The following is an 18,146-nucleotide window of genomic DNA, read 5'->3' as shown; positions in this document are numbered from 1 at the left end:
GATTTAACCTGGGTCCCTGGAGCTGTGAAGCAGCAGCACTAACTGCTGCACCATGCATTTACTTAGCTGATCTCCACAACTTTAATGTTCAAAAATCAACTTCAGCCTTGAATTTATCAATGATGGCATCCAGAGTCTTTTGAGGTGCTTTGAGGTCCTTTGCATGAAGAAACGTCTCCCATTTCAGGCCCAAGTAGCCAACTCTTTATCCTGTGACTATGGCCCCTTATTCTAGGCCCTCCAGGCAGAGGAGGCGACTTCTCAGTACCTACCCTGTCAGAGTCTTATATCAATGTATATTTCAGGGAGAATAAACATAATAAAGGTTTGCCTAAAACATGCAATTTACCTCATGTGAGTGGAACCTAGACCACTGACAGCAGTGTTTTTTGCAAGCTGAATGGAATAGTTCTGTATTTAAGCAGTTCCATTCCTCCACCCCACTATATTTGTATCAGTGCGCAGCACTTATAAAGCAAGAGCTGTTGCTCCTAATTCTTTCTATAGTGGCTGGTATACAGGTTTTGTGCATTCATAAGGTTTTAAAGGCACATCAAACAATTTAATTTTTTTCATCTCCCAATGTTGATACAGAGGAGAGAAGTAATGATTCCAAAATCAGTCTGGCATATTCAATGAGCTACAAACAATAGTATTTGCATTTGAATGAAGAAAAGCATACAAGCCAATTTGTTTTATAAGTACTTTATAGCTTTGTTTAATATTTACTATAATTAAAAAATTATAAATAACTTTTACAAAAATCTATAATAATTTTTACATTTACAAACCAACTGTGGACATGTTTACTGTTCAATATATGGAATAATTCTTTCCATGGTCTGTACACAATTCTACACAGTTTTCTGCAAAAGATAGTGCAAAGTTTCCAATTCATTGAGATGAGGTTCTGACCACTTCTTCTGTAGGTACTGCATCTCAATTGCTCCAGATTGCTTTGCCAACATGAGACCTGAAGATGCACTTGGTTTCTCTGGATCACCTAGAATGGCCATGGTTGCAATTCTGCTAAAGTGGGGAGAGGGGGTGGCAGGAGATGAGGAAGAAAATGTGAATATTTAATGGCCATGGCTAATATTAACTACAAGGATACAAGTACCATCAAAACTTACCTTAACACGGACATCAAACTATCATGGACATCTAAATATTCTGTCCAGGGTGTGGTTAATTTATTTTTCACTGTAGTATCAATTCAAATGGAAAATCTCAGACTCAGAAACATAAAAACCATGCCTTTTTCTGTTAAAGATGCTATTTGCTTTTAGAGCAAAATATAAAAGGTTAACATGAGTTTATTTGGTGCAAGGACAGCTTCATCAAGAAAATCCAGTTTCAAAGATATTAGCATATCACAGATTGAATAATGCACCACATGGCAGCATCACATTTAAACAAAGTGACTGGTATTTATAACTGTTGTAATCTTTGCTATAAACTATTATGAAAAGGAATAATCATAAACTAATTTGGCCACATTTATCAAAAATGACTGCGAGGCATGGATTTGTGGACACTGGTGAGACTGCATCTGGAAAATTCTGCAGAGTTCTGGTCTCCATGCTATAGGAAGGATGTAATTAACCTAGAGAGGGGGCAGAAAAGATTCACAAGGATGTTGCACGGACTGGAAGGCTTGAGTTATAAAGAGGGACTGCATAGACTTGGACAGTTTTCCCAGGAGTGAAGGAGGCTGAGGGTGACCTTAGAGATTTATTAAATCGTGAAGATGGATGGTCACAGTCCTTTTCCCCCAAGGTAAGGGAGTCTAAAACTAGAGGGCATGGGTTTAAGGTGAGAGGGGAAAGGTCTAAAGGGGACCTGAGAGGTAAGTTTTTCATACTGAGAGTGGTGGGTATGTGGAATGAGATGCCAGAGAAAGTGATAGAGATGGGGACAATTAGAATGTTTAAAAGACATTACACAGGTATATGGACAGGAAAGGTTCAAATGCAGGCAAATGGGACAAGTGAAGGAAGGCATCTTGGTTAGCATGGATGAATTGGCTGTTTCCATGCTGTATAACTATGACTCTAATTGGACAATATTTGCAAATGGTCAAAGTTAAGCCAAATGAATTTCAATGTAGGCAATTGCAGTCTTTTAAAATGAAATAATTATAGGGTACATATGGGACATCAACACAGGTAGATAAGGTGGCAAAGGCGGCAGACAGGATACTTACATTCTGGGCCCCGACTAAAGAATGTAAGAGCGGGGGGGGGTTATGGTACAATTTTATAATACACTGGTTAGACCACAGCTGGATTACTGTGTGTAGTTCTGGTTGCCTCACTATAGGAAGGACGTGATTACATTGTAGATGCACGGGAGATTCACAGGATATTGCCTGAGGTGGAGTGTTACACTTATGAGAAGAGACTGGAGAAACTTGGTTTGTTTTCCTTGGAGAGCAGGAGGCAGAGGGGGTACCTGATTGAGATAGACAATATTATGTGGGGCATAGATATGGTAGAAAGCAAGAAAATAGAAGTGTCTAAAACTAAAAGGCATGGTTTTAAGATAATGGGCAAAATGTTTAGATGGAATCTGAGAAAGAATTTTTTCGCTCAGAGAGTGCTTGCAATCTGAAACACACTGCCTGAATGGGTAGTGGATGCAGATACTCTCAAAACATTTTAAAAAAATCTAGATGAGCACTTGAGTTGCCAAAGCATAAAAGACTATGTACAAAGTGCTGGTAAATGGAATTAGTATGGATGGGTACTTGATGACCAGCATGGACATAATGGGCCAAAGGTCATGGTTATGCATAGAATGATTCTATCAATCTATATTAGATGAATGTTGACAATCTGGATAAAGAAAATCAATTAAAAGATACCAAACTTAACAATGATCATGCAGAGTCAATCACAAACTACAGTTGTAACAGAAAGTAGATTTGAGATTAATATAGTCACTGCACAATAACATAGCACAGGTCCGGGTTACTCAGCTCAACCAGTCACCATTGGTTCTAACATTCCACACAAACATCCTCCCACCTCTTTTACCCTGTCCTATCAGCATATACTTTCTTCCCTACTTGCTTATATGGCTTGCTCTGACTGTAGTTGTCCTTATCGTAGCAGGTTCCACATTTCCCTTGGGTAACAAAGGTTCTCCTGAATCCCAAATGACCTTATCTTATAGTAATAGCCATAGTTTTGGTCTACTTAGAAACAGAGTCATCTTCTCCAAGTCTACACAAGAGACAAGAACATAAAAAATGGAATGAGGAGTCATCCTTTGCGCCCATGAACTTGCTGTACTATTTAAAAAGATCACCGAGCACCCTGTGCATCAAGTTCACCTTCCTACTTATTCCCCATAAACCAATTCCCTTAGTATTCAAAAAATCTGAGTATTATCCTTGAACATAGTCAATATCCACAACTTTCTGAGGTAAAGAATTCCAAAGATTTGATCTCGAGGAATTGCTCCGTTCTGGTTCATCGGTTAATTACCACCAATACTCCCTCTCCTTTCTCTTTCTTTTTCAATCTTTTTATTAGTTTTCAAATTAATACAGATTGATAAATAGCATCAATATTTATACATGTAATACAAAGAGATCAGGATAACAATCATAGCATAGATAATCATAAAGAACAATAAAATATAAAAAAAATCTGTAGATCCAACGATCTCTTAGTAAATGAATATAATATAAAAGAAAGGAAAGAAAACCCTCTCCTCTCTCAACAGCACTTTCCTGAGCAACTACAATATGTGCAGCACTGGCATCACAGGTAGATAGGGTGAAGGTGGGCTCTTGGCATGCTGGCCTTCATCGGTCAGGGCACTGAATATAGAAGTTGGGATGTTATGTTGCAGTTATACAAGACGTTGGTGAGGCCATATTTGGAATATTGTGTTCAGGTTTGGTCAGCCAGCTATGGGAAAGATGCCATTAAGCTGGAAAGAGTGCAGAGGATATTTATGAGAATGTTGCCAGAACTCAACAGACTGAGTTATGGAGAGAGGTTGAGCAGGTTGGGACTTTTTTTTAAATTGTAGTGTAGAAGAATGAGGGGTGATCTTATAGAGATGTATAAAATTATGAGGCGCATAGATAAGGTGAATGTGCACAGTTTTTTTTTCCCCAAGGGTTGGGGAATCAAGGACTAGGGGACACAGGTTTAAGGTGAGACGGGAGAGATTTAATAGGAACCTGAGGGGCAACTTTTTCACCCACAGAATGGGCTGCCAGGGGAAGTGGTTGAGGCAGATACATTATTAACATTTAAAGTGTACTCGGACAGGTACATGGATAGGAAATTCTTAGAGGGATATGGGTTAAACACAGCAAATGTGACTAGCTTCGATGGGAATCTTGGTCAGCATGGACCAGTTGGGCTGAAGGGCCTGTTTCTGTGCTGAATGACTATGACCTATCCTATACTTCCCAATACCAGGGCCTCTCCAGGTGAAGTAGCATTCTACCTGAAATAGAAACAGAAAATGCTGGAAACACTGTCAGGTCAGGTGCAACTGTGGAATGTATTTTCTGTTTTCACTTTAGCATTTTATTTGTTGTCTGTAATGCAGGGAGATAAATGCGGATTGGTTCTTCCTCTTGCAAAACACTTTCATGGACTTCACCCTCATGTGTGGCCCCAAGCTTCCAGTTACCTATCAACAAATCTATGCCAGTTCTCAGAACAATCCTATCAGTCTCACCCCCACACCCCACTTATTCATCAGTTACCTATTCTCTTTCACTTGCCCATCAACTCCTCCCTGGTTCTCCTGCTGTCTACCTACACCAAGGGCAATTTACAGCAGCCAATTAACCTGCCAGCATGGGATATGGGGCCTTGGGAAACTACATGATCATAGGGAGAGCATGCAAATTCCACAACAGGCATCAGCCATAGTTAGGATCGAACCTGGGTCACTGGAGCTGTAAGGCACCATCACTTCTATCATTTCCCTTCTTGTTTTCCATTCTATTGCTGACATCTTTTGTCTTCTCCCTCCCTTCCTTTTTCCCTGTGTTTTACATATTTTACCTTAAACTTGTTCTGATGGAAGGTTGTTGGCTTGAAACATTAACTTTATTTCTCTGTGCAAATATGCTGCCTGGCATGCTGAGTTCTTTCATGATTTTTGTTTTTAGTTCAGATTTCCAGCAAGCTTCTTTTTATTTGGTCTTAGGGAATTCTTTTCTATGAAACCATCATCTTTTCATGATATCATCAGGGCTTGCAGAATATAAGGTTTGAGGAGGGCCAATCTGCAGCAGATTTATTACCTTTTGAGGTTTTCTCCAAAGAAAGTTTTGCCAACTGCATTCGATCTCCTTAGAAAAGATTAGGAAAGGTTTGTAGATTTTAGGGAAATCAAGAGCTATGACAACCAGGCAGGAAAGCAAAGTTCAAGCCAATGACCAAATCAACCATGATCTTACTGAAAAGCAAGACAGATTCGAGGGAATTGTTTGGACTATTCCTACACATATTTTTAACGTTCTTATGCAATAATATAAATATTTACTGTGCAATAGCTACTAGAAAAACATAGCAATAGCTTCTCCTTTACTGAAATCATTCTACTCACCTATCATTCTGAAGACTCTCCTCTGCGACTGGCTTAGAAACATCTTGCAACAAATCCCACACATAAACGTGAGATGCTGTGTCAAGGACAAAAAACATGCCAGGTCGTGTTAAAGCCCACAGCAAGTTCTGGATTGGATTGCCCTGAGTACTTTCATTCCACTGCAAAATGGGGCGTTCTTTTGTCACGGAGTGCAGTCTAATCGTTCCATCTGAACACCCAACCTGCAAGATAACATGACAAACAGCCTTTTAAACAACTCAGTGAATAGAAATCTACATTATTCTTATTCTGTCACTTAGTGGTGGTTACACTTTCTGACACATGACTCCCTTCGTTTCAATGACTTTAAGGGTCAGACATCACTGAGCATTTTGTCGGTGATTCTAGTCAAAATCATCAGTACACAATGTTCATTAGGTTCTGAGTGTCAGAGATATTTAACAACCATTAAAATCAACTATAGCTTTCACAGCTTGCAAAGATCTACACTTGGTTTGAAGGCAAAAGAGACTGCAGATGCTGTAATTTAGAATAAAAAACAGAACGCTGCAAGAACTCAGGATGCCAAGCAGCATTTTTGGAGGCATAAGGTGCAAGTCGATATTTCAGGTTGAGACCACGTGTATGCAGATGGGTTGAGACTGCATCAAGACTGAGAGTGAAGAGGAAAGGTTGACAACATATAGCAGTATGAAGGGGTTGGGATAGAGGCTGGTAGGTGACAGGTGGAACCAGATGGGGAGGGGATGTTGGATAGATGGAACAAGGCGGAGAGAGGGGGCAAGAAGAGATGAACAAAGGGAGAAGTAAGGGGATCAGCAAGTGTATATGGGTGTGGGTTACCTGAAACTGGAAAATTCTATGAGATGTTTTTCCTCCAATTTACGTTTGGCCTCTCTGTAGCAATGGAGAAGACCAAGGACAGACAGGTTAGTGTGGGAGTGGAAAGGAGAGTTACAATGACGTGCAACCAGAAGCTCAAGATGGCCACTGCAGAGTACAGGTTCTCTGCAAAACAGTCACCTTGTATATGCCTGGTTTCACCAATGTGGAGGAGGACACATTGTGAATACCAGAAGGTGTAGATGAACCTCTGTCTCCCTGCAAACCATTCTCTTCATGACTTTCTGGTCCGCTCATCCCTCCCCACCCCTGACACTTTCCTGGAACTGAAGGTGTAATAACTGTCTCTTCACCTCCTCTCTCATCATCATCCAGGGACCTAAACACCCCTTCCAGGTAAGGCAGAGGCTCCAGTTTCATGTCACCCATACCCCCAGTGTTCTACACACACACACACACACACACACACACACACACACACATTTTCTTCTTCCTTTGTTGACCTCTTCCTTTCCCCTCCCTCTGCCTGGTTCCATCTGTCCATCATCCTCTCCCTATCTGGCTCCACCTATCACCTCTCAGCCTCTATTCTACCACCACCACCCCTCCCCCTCATATTACTATATACTAGTAATCTTTCTTCTTGGAACACAGGAACAGGCCATTTGGCCCACCATGTCAGTGCTGACCATGATGCTAATTTAAACTAATCCCATCTGCCTGCACATGTTCTATATCTCTCCATTCTCTGTCTGTTCATGTGTTTTTCTAAATGCCTCTTAAACATTGCTATTGTATGTGCTTCCACACCTCCCCTGGAAGCATGTTTCAGGCACTTACCACTGCCTGTATAAAAAAAATTCGCTTGTAAATCTCCATTAAGCTCTCCCCCTCTCACCTTACAGATATTTCCACCCTGAGAAAAAGACTATCCACCGCTTCACCCTCTGCCAACTGTCCCTTTCCTGTCAGTCCTGATGCAGGGTCTCAACCCAAAATGTTAAATGACACCTTTTGCCTCTGCAAATGCTGCTTGATCTGCTGAATTCTTTCTACTCTTAGCTAGTCTGTCGGGGGAACCGAGGGGTGCATCCTCTACACTACTTTGCCCACATCTTAGTTGTCACTTGGATGGTACTACTCAATTTGAGGGAGTAGTACCATCCAGATACTACTGGTAAGTTAGTTAGGCCCTTTGCATCCAGGCTAGGCAGGGACTGTGGGCCATCATTTCTGACATTGAGCTCAGTCCAATGTGATTCGGCTTAATGTCTGTCCAACTATTTAGTAATTTTTGATCTCTGCATTTCCAAATCCACTACAATTTTTTTTAATGTTATTTTACTGTCATTCTCCAAATTGAAAAAAATATGCAGCATTACGGTATTTCCAACAAAAGAATGACATTCATCTGTCATCAACTGGGGAAATTCAGTCTTTCTTTTGCCTACTGTATTGAATGGGTCTATTATTATATACCAATAATAGTAGATGGGTCACAATATCTCATTACAAATTGCACTAAAACTACTATATCAACTCCTACCAGAGAGAGCCCCATGATAAAAATGCCCAGATTTATCTGCGTCTGAAACTTGCAACTAAATCTCTGATAGGAGTGTATTAATGATTAATGCAAGCAACACTAGAATTACAAAAGGATATCCTGTGAACCAAGTTTCTATTCAGCAAATGTGAGATCATCCCTCCAGTCCATGGTAATGAATAGGAGGAGTACTGCTTATTTCTAACAGAAATCTTTTAATGGAATTCAGAATGGAAAGTACAATCTTTCTTGCCAGGCACCAATTAGAGACTGTGAGCAACTGAGATCAGAATGTTACAACTGAGAAGTAAGAAAGAGGGAAAAAACAAATCAAAGTTCCCATTCCTAATCACGTTCCCTACTAGAACTACAGCCATGGAAATCGAGTAATGTCGAAATTAGACACCTGTATGACACTATTAATAGTAAAAGGCTACTAGCACTGTGTTAGCTCACACATAAAGAACAATGAAGTACCACATGCCAACAAAAAGACAATGCTATAAGAAAGGGAAGGAACCCAATAGGAGAGGAGGGAAATGAAAACAAGGGAAAAAATCCTTGTTGTCTGTAAAGTTAAAGACAAATAATGCATTTGATAAAATCAAACCATGACTGATGGTATTCTTACCAAGAACATTGTTTTTCCAAAATGACAGAAGTCAATACAAGTGACTTGAACAGGTCCAGCACCACTTGTCTGAGGTTTGTACAGTCTAGGAGCTGCTTGCAAGCCATGACGTGTACCACGGCTGACAAGACCCTGTTAAGAAAGTAGAAATTATTACATCAACTATGTTATAATTAGCACTGATCTGAGATTTATTAATGCATTTTATATGGTAGAACAAAATGTCCCTTTCCAGGGAGTGCCAGATTCTATTACTGCCAAACCAAAACTGCCATTTACCAGGAGAAAAGGTCAGGAAAGGGATCCGAGTTAGAGTGGAACAAGGAGTGCATTACACATCCTACAAAAAGGAAGACATAGCTATGATTTGTGTGGGATCTACAGCAATGCTGCTCATTGACATGATTGAAATCAGGAACATGTAATTTCACTCAACTTCACCCAAAGGTCCGTAGTAGTTCAGGAAGGCTGCTCAACATTACTTTCTGAAGTGCAATTATGGGCAGGGATTAAAGACAGGCCTCTTGGTTGAAACAGGGCATGGGTGAAGAAAATGTGTTTCTGAGGACAGCATAAAGAAAATTGGGCGAGAGACAAAATTGAGAGGAGAAATGAAGTTGGAAGCAGAAGGGTAAGATTACTGAGGGGTGGCATCCAATCATCAAAGTTTGTGATCCTTGTCACCTTTTAAAGTACTGGATTTGGCAAAAGATGCAACAGGATGGCAGATTAAGGCATTTATGAAATAATTGGTGCTATTGAGGAATAAGAACAAAACCACATAATATCACAGAGATCACTGTGGATTTTAAACAGCAAATGTGAAATCTAAACTAAACCCCATGTGGCAGAGACAGATGCTGAGAAAGAGATATGTTTCAGAAGGAGAATTAGCAAATAAATGATCAAACACAATACAACAAATCATCAAGTTCATGTTTCCCTAATCGATGATTATCAAAATTTATTCTTTTCCATTTTTCTATATACCCAGATTGGGAGTGTGAGTTTTCATCGAAAAGACCTATATTTTAATCCCCATCTCTAATTGCTCTTGAGGTGGTGAACCACTACAGTCCTTCTGGTGAAAGTGCTCCCCTAGTATTATTGGGCAGAGAGTTTCAGGATTTGTCCAGTGACAATAACTGAACAGCAACAATGAACATGCTTTCAGACCATGGGGTTGGAAACTGATATTAAAGAAGCCTTGGAGAGTTACCACAGTACCTTACATGCACGGCAGCACGGTGCAGTGGTGGTGCAGGATGTGAATGTTTAGTCATACATGAAGAATAATATAACATGGGAACAGGTCCTTTGGCCCACTGTATCCACAACTAACCACCAAGCACTCATCTACACTCATCTAGTTTTTCCTCTCACATCCCCATCAACTCCCACCAATTCTACAACCACCCATCTGCACTGAGGGAAATTTATGGTAGAAAATTACCCTACTAACTAGAATGTATGCGGCATGTGGGAGGAAACTGGAGTAGCTGGGTTAAACCCATGAGGTCACAGTAAGAACATGTAAACTCTGTAAAGAGCAGCCAAGATCAGGATCAAACCCAAGTCTCTGGAGCAGTGAAGCAGCAGTTCTACCAGCTGCACTACTGTGCCACCCTATGATGGTAAATGGTGGGTTATCACGCATGCTGCTCTGTTCAGCTTCAAGTGTTGGAAATACACACACCCAGGCAAGTGGAAAGGCTTTGGGGAGACGGAAGATGAGTCATTTGCTGTATGACACCCATCTTTTCCTCTTTTAGGCACAGCATTTATGTGGCTCTTTCAGTTGGAGTTTTTAGCCAATGCCCAGGATAATGAGCAATTCAGTGAAAAAGCAAGGTCATTAAATGACAGTTTGTGGTAGTTAGATTCATCCAGTTTAAAATGGTCATTGCCTGGCTGTTGGGCAGCATGAATGGTTACGTGCCACTTTTCAGCCCAAGCCTGAATCATGTCCATGTCTTCCTGCATGCAGCCATTAACTGCTGCATTATCTGAGGAGTAATCATCAGTGGATGTTTAACATTTCTGATATTTTTATGGAGGGGTGCTGAAGGATTTGGGCCTGGGACATCATCCTCAAGAACTTCTGCAGTTGACGTCATGCAGCTCCAATTATCGGCCTCCAACAATCAAAACTATCTTCCTTTGTAATAGATCTGATTGCAACTATTGGAGACTTCTACCCTGAATTTCCATTGATTTCAGTTTCATTAGGGTTTCTTACTGCCATAGTGTCAAACCCAGCTACTCTTATCTCACTTCTGAAGAAAGCTCTTTGTCCATGTTGGAGCAGGGTTGTAATGAAATCAGGGAACATGTATCCAAACCAAGCATCAATGAATAGGTTATTGACAAGAAAGCTCTGTTTTCAGCATAGTTAATAATACCTTCAAACACTTTCCTTATCATTGAGTAGACTGATAGGCTGGAAATTAACCAGATTAAACTTGTTCTAATTTTTGGGAACAGAATGTATCTGAATAACTAAATGTTAACATAGTAGCTTGCACTGTTTGCCTATACAGCTAGTTCTGGAGCAGAAGTCTCTAACAATACAGGCAGAGTGTTCCTTAGGCCCGTAGCCTTAGTGTCAATGCTCTCACTCTCAATTCCTTCTTTACAAGGAATGGAATGAGTCAGTCGTCTAATGGCTGCAATCTGTGATGGTAAGGACGTTAGGAGGAGGCCAAAATGGATTATCCATTTGGCATTTGAACTGAAGATGGCTGCAAACACTCCAGCCTCATTTTGGGCACTTGCACTGACTTCTGCCTTGACTGAGAAAGTGAACATTTCCTGTACCCTCCTCCCATTAATTGTTTAGACAGTCACCAACATTCATGACAGAGTGAGGTAGGACGACAGAACTTTGAAGTAAAATTGATGCGAAATCTTTTTCTCCCTTCACAGATGCTGCAGCCTGTTGTGTATTTCCAGCATTTTCTTTTATTAGCATGCTGCTTCTAGTTTATAGTTCAAGCTTATAGTTCTGTACAGTAGCTTAATCAGGTCGCCAGATTTTAATCTGTTCTATCTTATTTTTAACATGAAGCCAACCAAATGGAGCATGATGACTATACCTGTGTTTCCATAAGATTTCATTTGTTTCCAAACAATACTCACAATATCTGTTCCAATAAAGAAATGATTAGGATCTGATGGCAGAAACTTGATACTCAGTGTCCGAGGACGTCCCAGTTGCAAGAGGTTTCTTGGGAAAAAGCTGACAACCCCAACAGAAAAATAGCAACATTAGTAAAATGGATATGTGGAAATCACGCTATATGTGAAAAAACAAAAACATTACATATCAACATCTTGAAGGACCTATCCTGGGCCCAGCACATTGATGCAACCATGAAGAGGGCACACCAGTGCCTTTACTTTCTTAGAAGCTTAAGGAAATTCAGCATGTCATCAAAGATTCTGACAAACTTCTACAGGGGTACAGTGGAAATTATACACAGCAGGTATGGAAACTCCAATGCGCAGGAACGGAAGAGGCCGCAGAGAGTAGTGAATTCAGTCAGTTCCATGATGGGGATAGCTCTCCCCACCATCCAGGACATCTACAAGAGGCAATGTCTCAGGAAGGCGGCACCCATCATCAGGGTCCGCCATCATACAGGCCATGTCCTTTTCTCGATGCTACCATCAGGCAGGAGGTGCAGGAGCCTGAAGACTCACACCTCAAGGTTCAACAATAGCTTCTTCCTCACTGCAATCATGTTCTTGAATGACCTGAAAAACCCTAACACTACCTTGGACGAGATTTCTTTTCCTCTCTCTCGTTCTTGCACTAATGTCATGTTTATTTTGTTGTTTATTTTTGTGCATGTGTAAGTTATGTATAATTTATGTTAATTTAAATTTGTCATGTACTGTGCTGCTGCTGCAAAAAGCTAATTTTCATGGCATTTATACCCTGTACGTGTATGCCTATGACAACAATAAACTTGAACTTGATTTTGTGTAAATTAGGTTCCTTATTTACTAAATGGTACAAAAGCACACAAAAAGGATGTCATCAGAATGCCAGTATATGAAATCAATCAACCACACGATCCAAATCCAAGGAACTAAAAGCATGTAGGTACTGTATGTAGCCATTTTTAAATCAATGCACTTGAGCCTCAAACTCTCAACAGTCATTCAAAAAGTGTCAATCCTTCTCTTGCATAATTTGTTGAAATGATCTGGTTCTTTTTTTAATCTAAGTAAATGAAATTAACTTATTTTGTCTACATTGCACATTAAAATGGGAAGTAAATAATCAATCAAAATGGCTACAGGATAGTAGATCCCAATGTAGTTTAGAAAAACTGTAAAAACAGAACTATGAATGATAAGCAAGTGGCTTTCAATAGATAATAAGAATTCAGCAGATAAGAGGACACATTAAGCAGATGAAAAATCACAATGAGATACATTAACAAAATGCTGCGAACAGCGAAAGATTGTTCAGCTGTATATGTAGTAAGCACATGGTGAAATGAAGTATTGGTTGAATTAAACATTATTTCAAGAAGACAATGCCAGAGAATAATTAATTACTGAGTAATTATTTTCCATCTGTCTTTACTCAGCAAAGTAAAAATTGCTTTAGGAATGACCCAGGAAATGATGGCAAAAAGGTTCTATGTTCTTAAATAAAGTCAGCTAATTTAGACAATTTTCAAAAAAGGCATAGAATCTATAAACAGTACAACTTCAAGTAAAGGGCAATAGCAATTTACACCATAGAAAGAGTAATTTGGTTCATCAAGTCTTTGCCAGCTCTTTAATAGAATAATATGGACTACAAATAGTCCAAGTAAAGTTACATCAGCCCAATTTAGTATTCCCTATTATGGCTGAATTATAAAAATAAAAACAGTATTTTATCTAAATGGTTGAGAGACTACAGAGATGCAGAAGTATCAAGGTGTCCTAGTGCATGATTTGGAGAAGGCTAGTAGCAGGTACAACAAGTGGTTAGGAAAGCTCACAGAATGTCATCATTTATTGCCAGGGAAACTAAATACAAAAGTAGGAGAGTTGTGCTTTACCTATATAGGGCATTGATGAGACCTCATTTAGAACATTATGTACAGCATTGGTCTCCTTATTTAAGGAAGGATCTCAATTCAGTAGAGGCAGTTTAGAGAGTTTACTCAATTAATACCTGGAATGGGCTGGTTGCCTTGTGAAAACAGGTTGGACAGGCTAAACTTCTGCTTAAATTTGGAAGAGTGAGAGAAACCTTAAATGAAACATATAAAATCCTTAGGGGTCTTGACAGGATAAGTACGGAAAGGATGCTTCATTTTGTGGGAGATTTTTTTGTTCTCAAAAGGTCATGAGCCTTTAGAGCTCTCTTCCTCTGAAGGCAATGGAAGCAATTGACAGAACTGAGGTTACAGTAAGATCAGCCATGACCTTATTAAATGGCAGAGCAAGCTCGAGGAGCAAGGTGGCCTATTCCTGCTTCTAATGTATGCATGAATTGTTTTTCCATCTAGCCTGTTTTAAATAGAAGTGATGTTACCACCAGACACATCTTCCCCTTCCCTCTCCTTTCAGCATTCCGAAAGGACCATTCCCTGAGGAATGCTCTTGTTCATTTTTCCAACTCCATCAATCCCTTTCTCATGGCACTTTCCCATGCAACCTTAGATATTCAAGACCTACCCTTTTACCTCCTTTCTTCCCTGCTGGCCAGGGACCCAAACATTCTTTTCACATCTTTTACTTGCATTTCTTCCATTTTAGTACACAGGTACCTCAATTAGCACTCCGGAAACATTTCCAGGAAATAGAGGACAAATGGAATCAGTACTAAAAGGGGCCATTATAGCATAGAGAGCGAGAAAAAGAGAGAGCGAGAAAAAGAGAGTTATGCCATGAACCTGGTGCGAACCCCTGCTGTTCCCCCACTCCCATGGTAAAAAGATCAATAGTGGTCGCCGGCTCTTGAGCTTGTTACCATAGAGAAATATCTGGTGAGGGAGAGCTGTTCACATAAAACAAAAATAGGGAGAGACAATGTCTTTCATCAGGTACAACAGGAGGTGATGAGAGAGACTGCAGGATCCATGCAGCCTGTCAATGCATTAAGCAGGTTCTGCCAGTCTCCAGCATCATCCCACATTTACCATGCTGGCCACAGTGCAGCTTTGAGCAGTCACACTGCTTGCTCCAGTCCACCCAATACCAACCCTCACAAGCAGCCTCTGCAAACAGAGCTGTAGGTGATTCACTGTTCAAAAGCAGGAACAATCAGGGTCCTGGCACCCAGGCTCCCAGCACAGCAGTGCGCAGCAACAAGGAGGATAAGGGGTCACACTAGGTTCCCAGCATAGCAGCACGCAACCTGGACATGTCTTTTCTTAAAGAACAGGAGTTTACATACCTATGACTGTTCAGAGTGAATGAAGAAATGCTATAATGATTCAGCACTCTGCATGGTCATGTTACACTGAGTAATAGTCTATATTGCTTTGGGCGCTCACATATTGGTCTTCTCTACATTGGCGAAACCAAATGCAGACTGGGTGACTGGTTTGCAGAACACCTCCTTTCAATTCGCAAGAAGACTGTAAGTAGAAGGAACAGGAGTCGGCCATTCAGCCCCTCAATCTAGTCCACTATTCAATAGAATCAAAGTGATTCTGACTTTCGTCATCCAGTTTTCAGACCTTTCCCTATGATCCTTGATTCCCTAACTGATTGGAAATCTATTTAAGCCTTAAATATACTCAAGGACTCTGCCTCCACAGCTCTCTGTGCAAGGAGTTCCAAAGACTCACAACAGTGAAAGAAATTCTTCTTCATCTCAGTCTTAAATGTGTGCCCCATATTCTTAGACCATGCCATCTGGTTCTGGATTCTCCCATGACAGGAAGCCTCCTATCAACATTTACCCTATGTAGCCCTCTTAGAATCATATATATTTCAATGAGATAACCTCTCATTCTTCTAAACTCTAATGAGCAGATCCCAACCTATTTAACCTTCCTTCCTCGGACAACCACACCATACCCAGATTATCTTACTGAACATTCTCTGAACTGTGTCCAACGGAATAATATCGTTCTTTAAATAGGAAAAAAATTATTCACTCAAGATGTGATCTCACTCGTGCCTTGTAAAGTAGCAGCAAGACCTAACCTATCAATATCCCTTTGTAAACTGTTTGCATCCTCCTCGTAGTTTGCCTTTCCATCTATTTTTCATGTCATTTACAAATTTGGCGACTGTACATTCATTTCCTTCCTCCAAGTCATTAATATGACCCTCAACTTTTCACTTTAATACTCCATTGCACGTTCCCTCTGACCATCCAGTAATTAATCTCTTACACTAGTCCAATGAAGCTCAATGTGAACTCGAACAGCACCTTGTCTTAGTGCTTTCAGAAGTCAACGGTCAATTCAACAAGTCCATCAAATTATTCATACCAGACTTGTATCCTGTATTTCCATAATTCAGTTTCTTCCTCCCACTTCTAGTCATTTCATATTTTGTTCAGCTCCCCCTATTTACTCCATCGCAGGGAGACTTCTCCTTTTTCATTTGCCTTTATGACATTCTTATAGCCAGCAATATCACTAATTGTGTTATTCAATCTCTGCTGGTCTACATTCTGTCACAGATCTTTCCTTTTGTTCTCTTTTCCTGTCTCCACTTTCTCTGCAATTTAAAACTTGTTTCATTTCCAACATTTCTCAGTGATAATGAAAGATCATCAACCTGAAATATTTGCAACTCGCTGGTCCACTCTTCTGTCTTCATCAACCGCTCCCATGCAACTGCTGGAAATGCAACACCTGTCCTTTTACCTTTTCCTTTCCCACTAGCCAGGGACGCAAAGGGTTCTCCAGGTGGTGCAACAAACCATTTGTACTTCTTCCAATCTAGTCTATTGCATTTGGTATTCACAATGTGAGTTCTTCTACATTGGAGAAACTAATCCGTGTATTGGGTGATTGTGGAGCACTTGCCTTCAGTCTGCAAGGAAAACTCAGATTCAAGTTGCCATCAGAACTGGCCAGTCCATCTGTAATATTGGCTCAGTTTTTCTTTCTCCATTAACACAGCTTGATTTGCTGGGCATGTCTTACATTTCTGCATTTTGTACTTTGTAGCTCCTTCAGCCCATATTTCATAGCTTTTATGTGTCTTTGTTCAGGTTTTTTCTCTTTCTGTCTCCATTAACCCATCAATCGATGACCCCATTTATAACTTATCCCCACGACAACCTTGGCTTCACCTTAGAGATATTCCCTTTGTCCCTACCCCATCCTCTCTGTAACTTTAAGCCAAATCATTTTCATTCCCCCCCACCCCCGGTTCTAATGAAAGCTCTTCAATCTAATGCTTGATCTAATAGTTCTCTTTCCACAGATGTTGCCTGATCTTCTCAGTGTCTAGATTTTACTGTTTTTATTTCAGATTTTCAGCATACAGTTCTTTTTAAATTTTCAACCTGAACCCTTTCGTCTGTTTCATGTTCCACAGATGCTGCCTGACCTGCTGAGCATTTCCTTTTACTTCTGATCTCTTCAGTACTTCTTTTTGTATCATCATTTAAGTAACCATCAAGAACACAAAAATATTAGAAATAGAAGCAAGAGACCTAATGCAGGGTTTCAATCCAAAATGTCAAAAATGTTTTCCCCCAACCCCTCCCCCCACCCCAACACAGATTTTGCTCGACCCACTGAATTCCTCCAGCAGATTGTTTGTTGCTCCAGATTCCAGCATCTGCAGTCTCTTGTGTCTGCCATACAGTCTTACCTGATTGTGTCAATAGCAGAGCTGTGGATCAACTTCATCTTCCCACCAGGGATGAGTCCTGAAAATATAGAAAAGATGAATTTAACACACCCAATCATTTATAGATGTATTAACACGACCAAGCCAAAACCATCCACAAGTCTAGGATTTTCCATGAGAGCTCTTTTTCACCATCAAATATTTCTTTAAATTCTTCTCTTTGACTCCTCTGCCCTAATTGAAGAGGGAATCATTTGTAATCTTCCATTTTCCCTTTCTCCCACCTACTTATCGCTTAACTCTTGCCAGCAGTATCAGTCTAAAGGTTACCGTTGCAAGATGCAGAGATCTAGATGACCCAAAGTTTCATTTAGCTTATTATCAGTAAAAATGAAGCCATCTTTTTGCTTTAAAATTGTACTTAGATCCTCTTGTCCTAAATTCAGCTGAACATGTGGAGACTATCTTTGACTGCATTATCTTATATGTTTCACCCTCCCTAAATGCAAATGACTGCCTAGATTGAACCAAAGATTCTCATCCTTTATATTAAGTTCTTCCATGACCTCACCTTACTATCTTATAGTCCAGATTTTACTCTTTTTATTTCAGATTTCCACCATCTGCAGACTTTTTAAAAATTTTCAACCTGAACCCATTAGTCTGTTCCCCACTCCACAGATGCTGCCTAACCTGCTATTTCCAGCATTTTCTGTTTTTACTTCAGTTAACTTCTGGGGTACTTCTTTATTCTTCACTTCTCCA

General features: G+C 40.2%; 1 protein-coding gene across 6 annotated transcripts in view; it reads right to left on the bottom strand.

The window, feature by feature from the left end:
* Positions 1-689: 689 nt before the first annotated feature.
* dync2i1 (dynein 2 intermediate chain 1) overlaps positions 690-18,146 on the bottom strand; it is a 74,025-nt gene continuing 56,568 nt past the window's right edge. For 4 of the 6 annotated variants that reach the window (XM_052016041.1, XM_052016045.1, XM_052016046.1 and 1 more), the window contains 5 exons: positions 17,403-17,460; positions 11,748-11,847; positions 8,610-8,741; positions 5,587-5,810; positions 690-1,029 (listed from right to left, as the gene is read on the bottom strand). In XM_052016041.1, coding sequence (XP_051872001.1) covers positions 855-1,029; positions 5,587-5,810; positions 8,610-8,741; positions 11,748-11,847; positions 17,403-17,460 — 689 coding nt within the window. In that variant the 3' untranslated portion in view covers positions 690-854. Of the gene's footprint in view, positions 1,030-5,586; positions 5,811-8,609; positions 8,742-11,747; positions 11,848-15,103; positions 15,200-17,402; positions 17,461-18,146 lie in introns of those variants that run through there. The other 2 variants (XM_052016042.1, XM_052016047.1) reach the window with 2 other exon arrangements.

This window comes from Pristis pectinata, chromosome 5, assembly GCF_009764475.1.
Source record: "Pristis pectinata isolate sPriPec2 chromosome 5, sPriPec2.1.pri, whole genome shotgun sequence".
NCBI classification, from domain to species: Eukaryota; Metazoa; Chordata; class Chondrichthyes; order Rhinopristiformes; family Pristidae; genus Pristis; species Pristis pectinata.
This window is presented reverse-complemented; position numbering and strand designations above follow the sequence as displayed.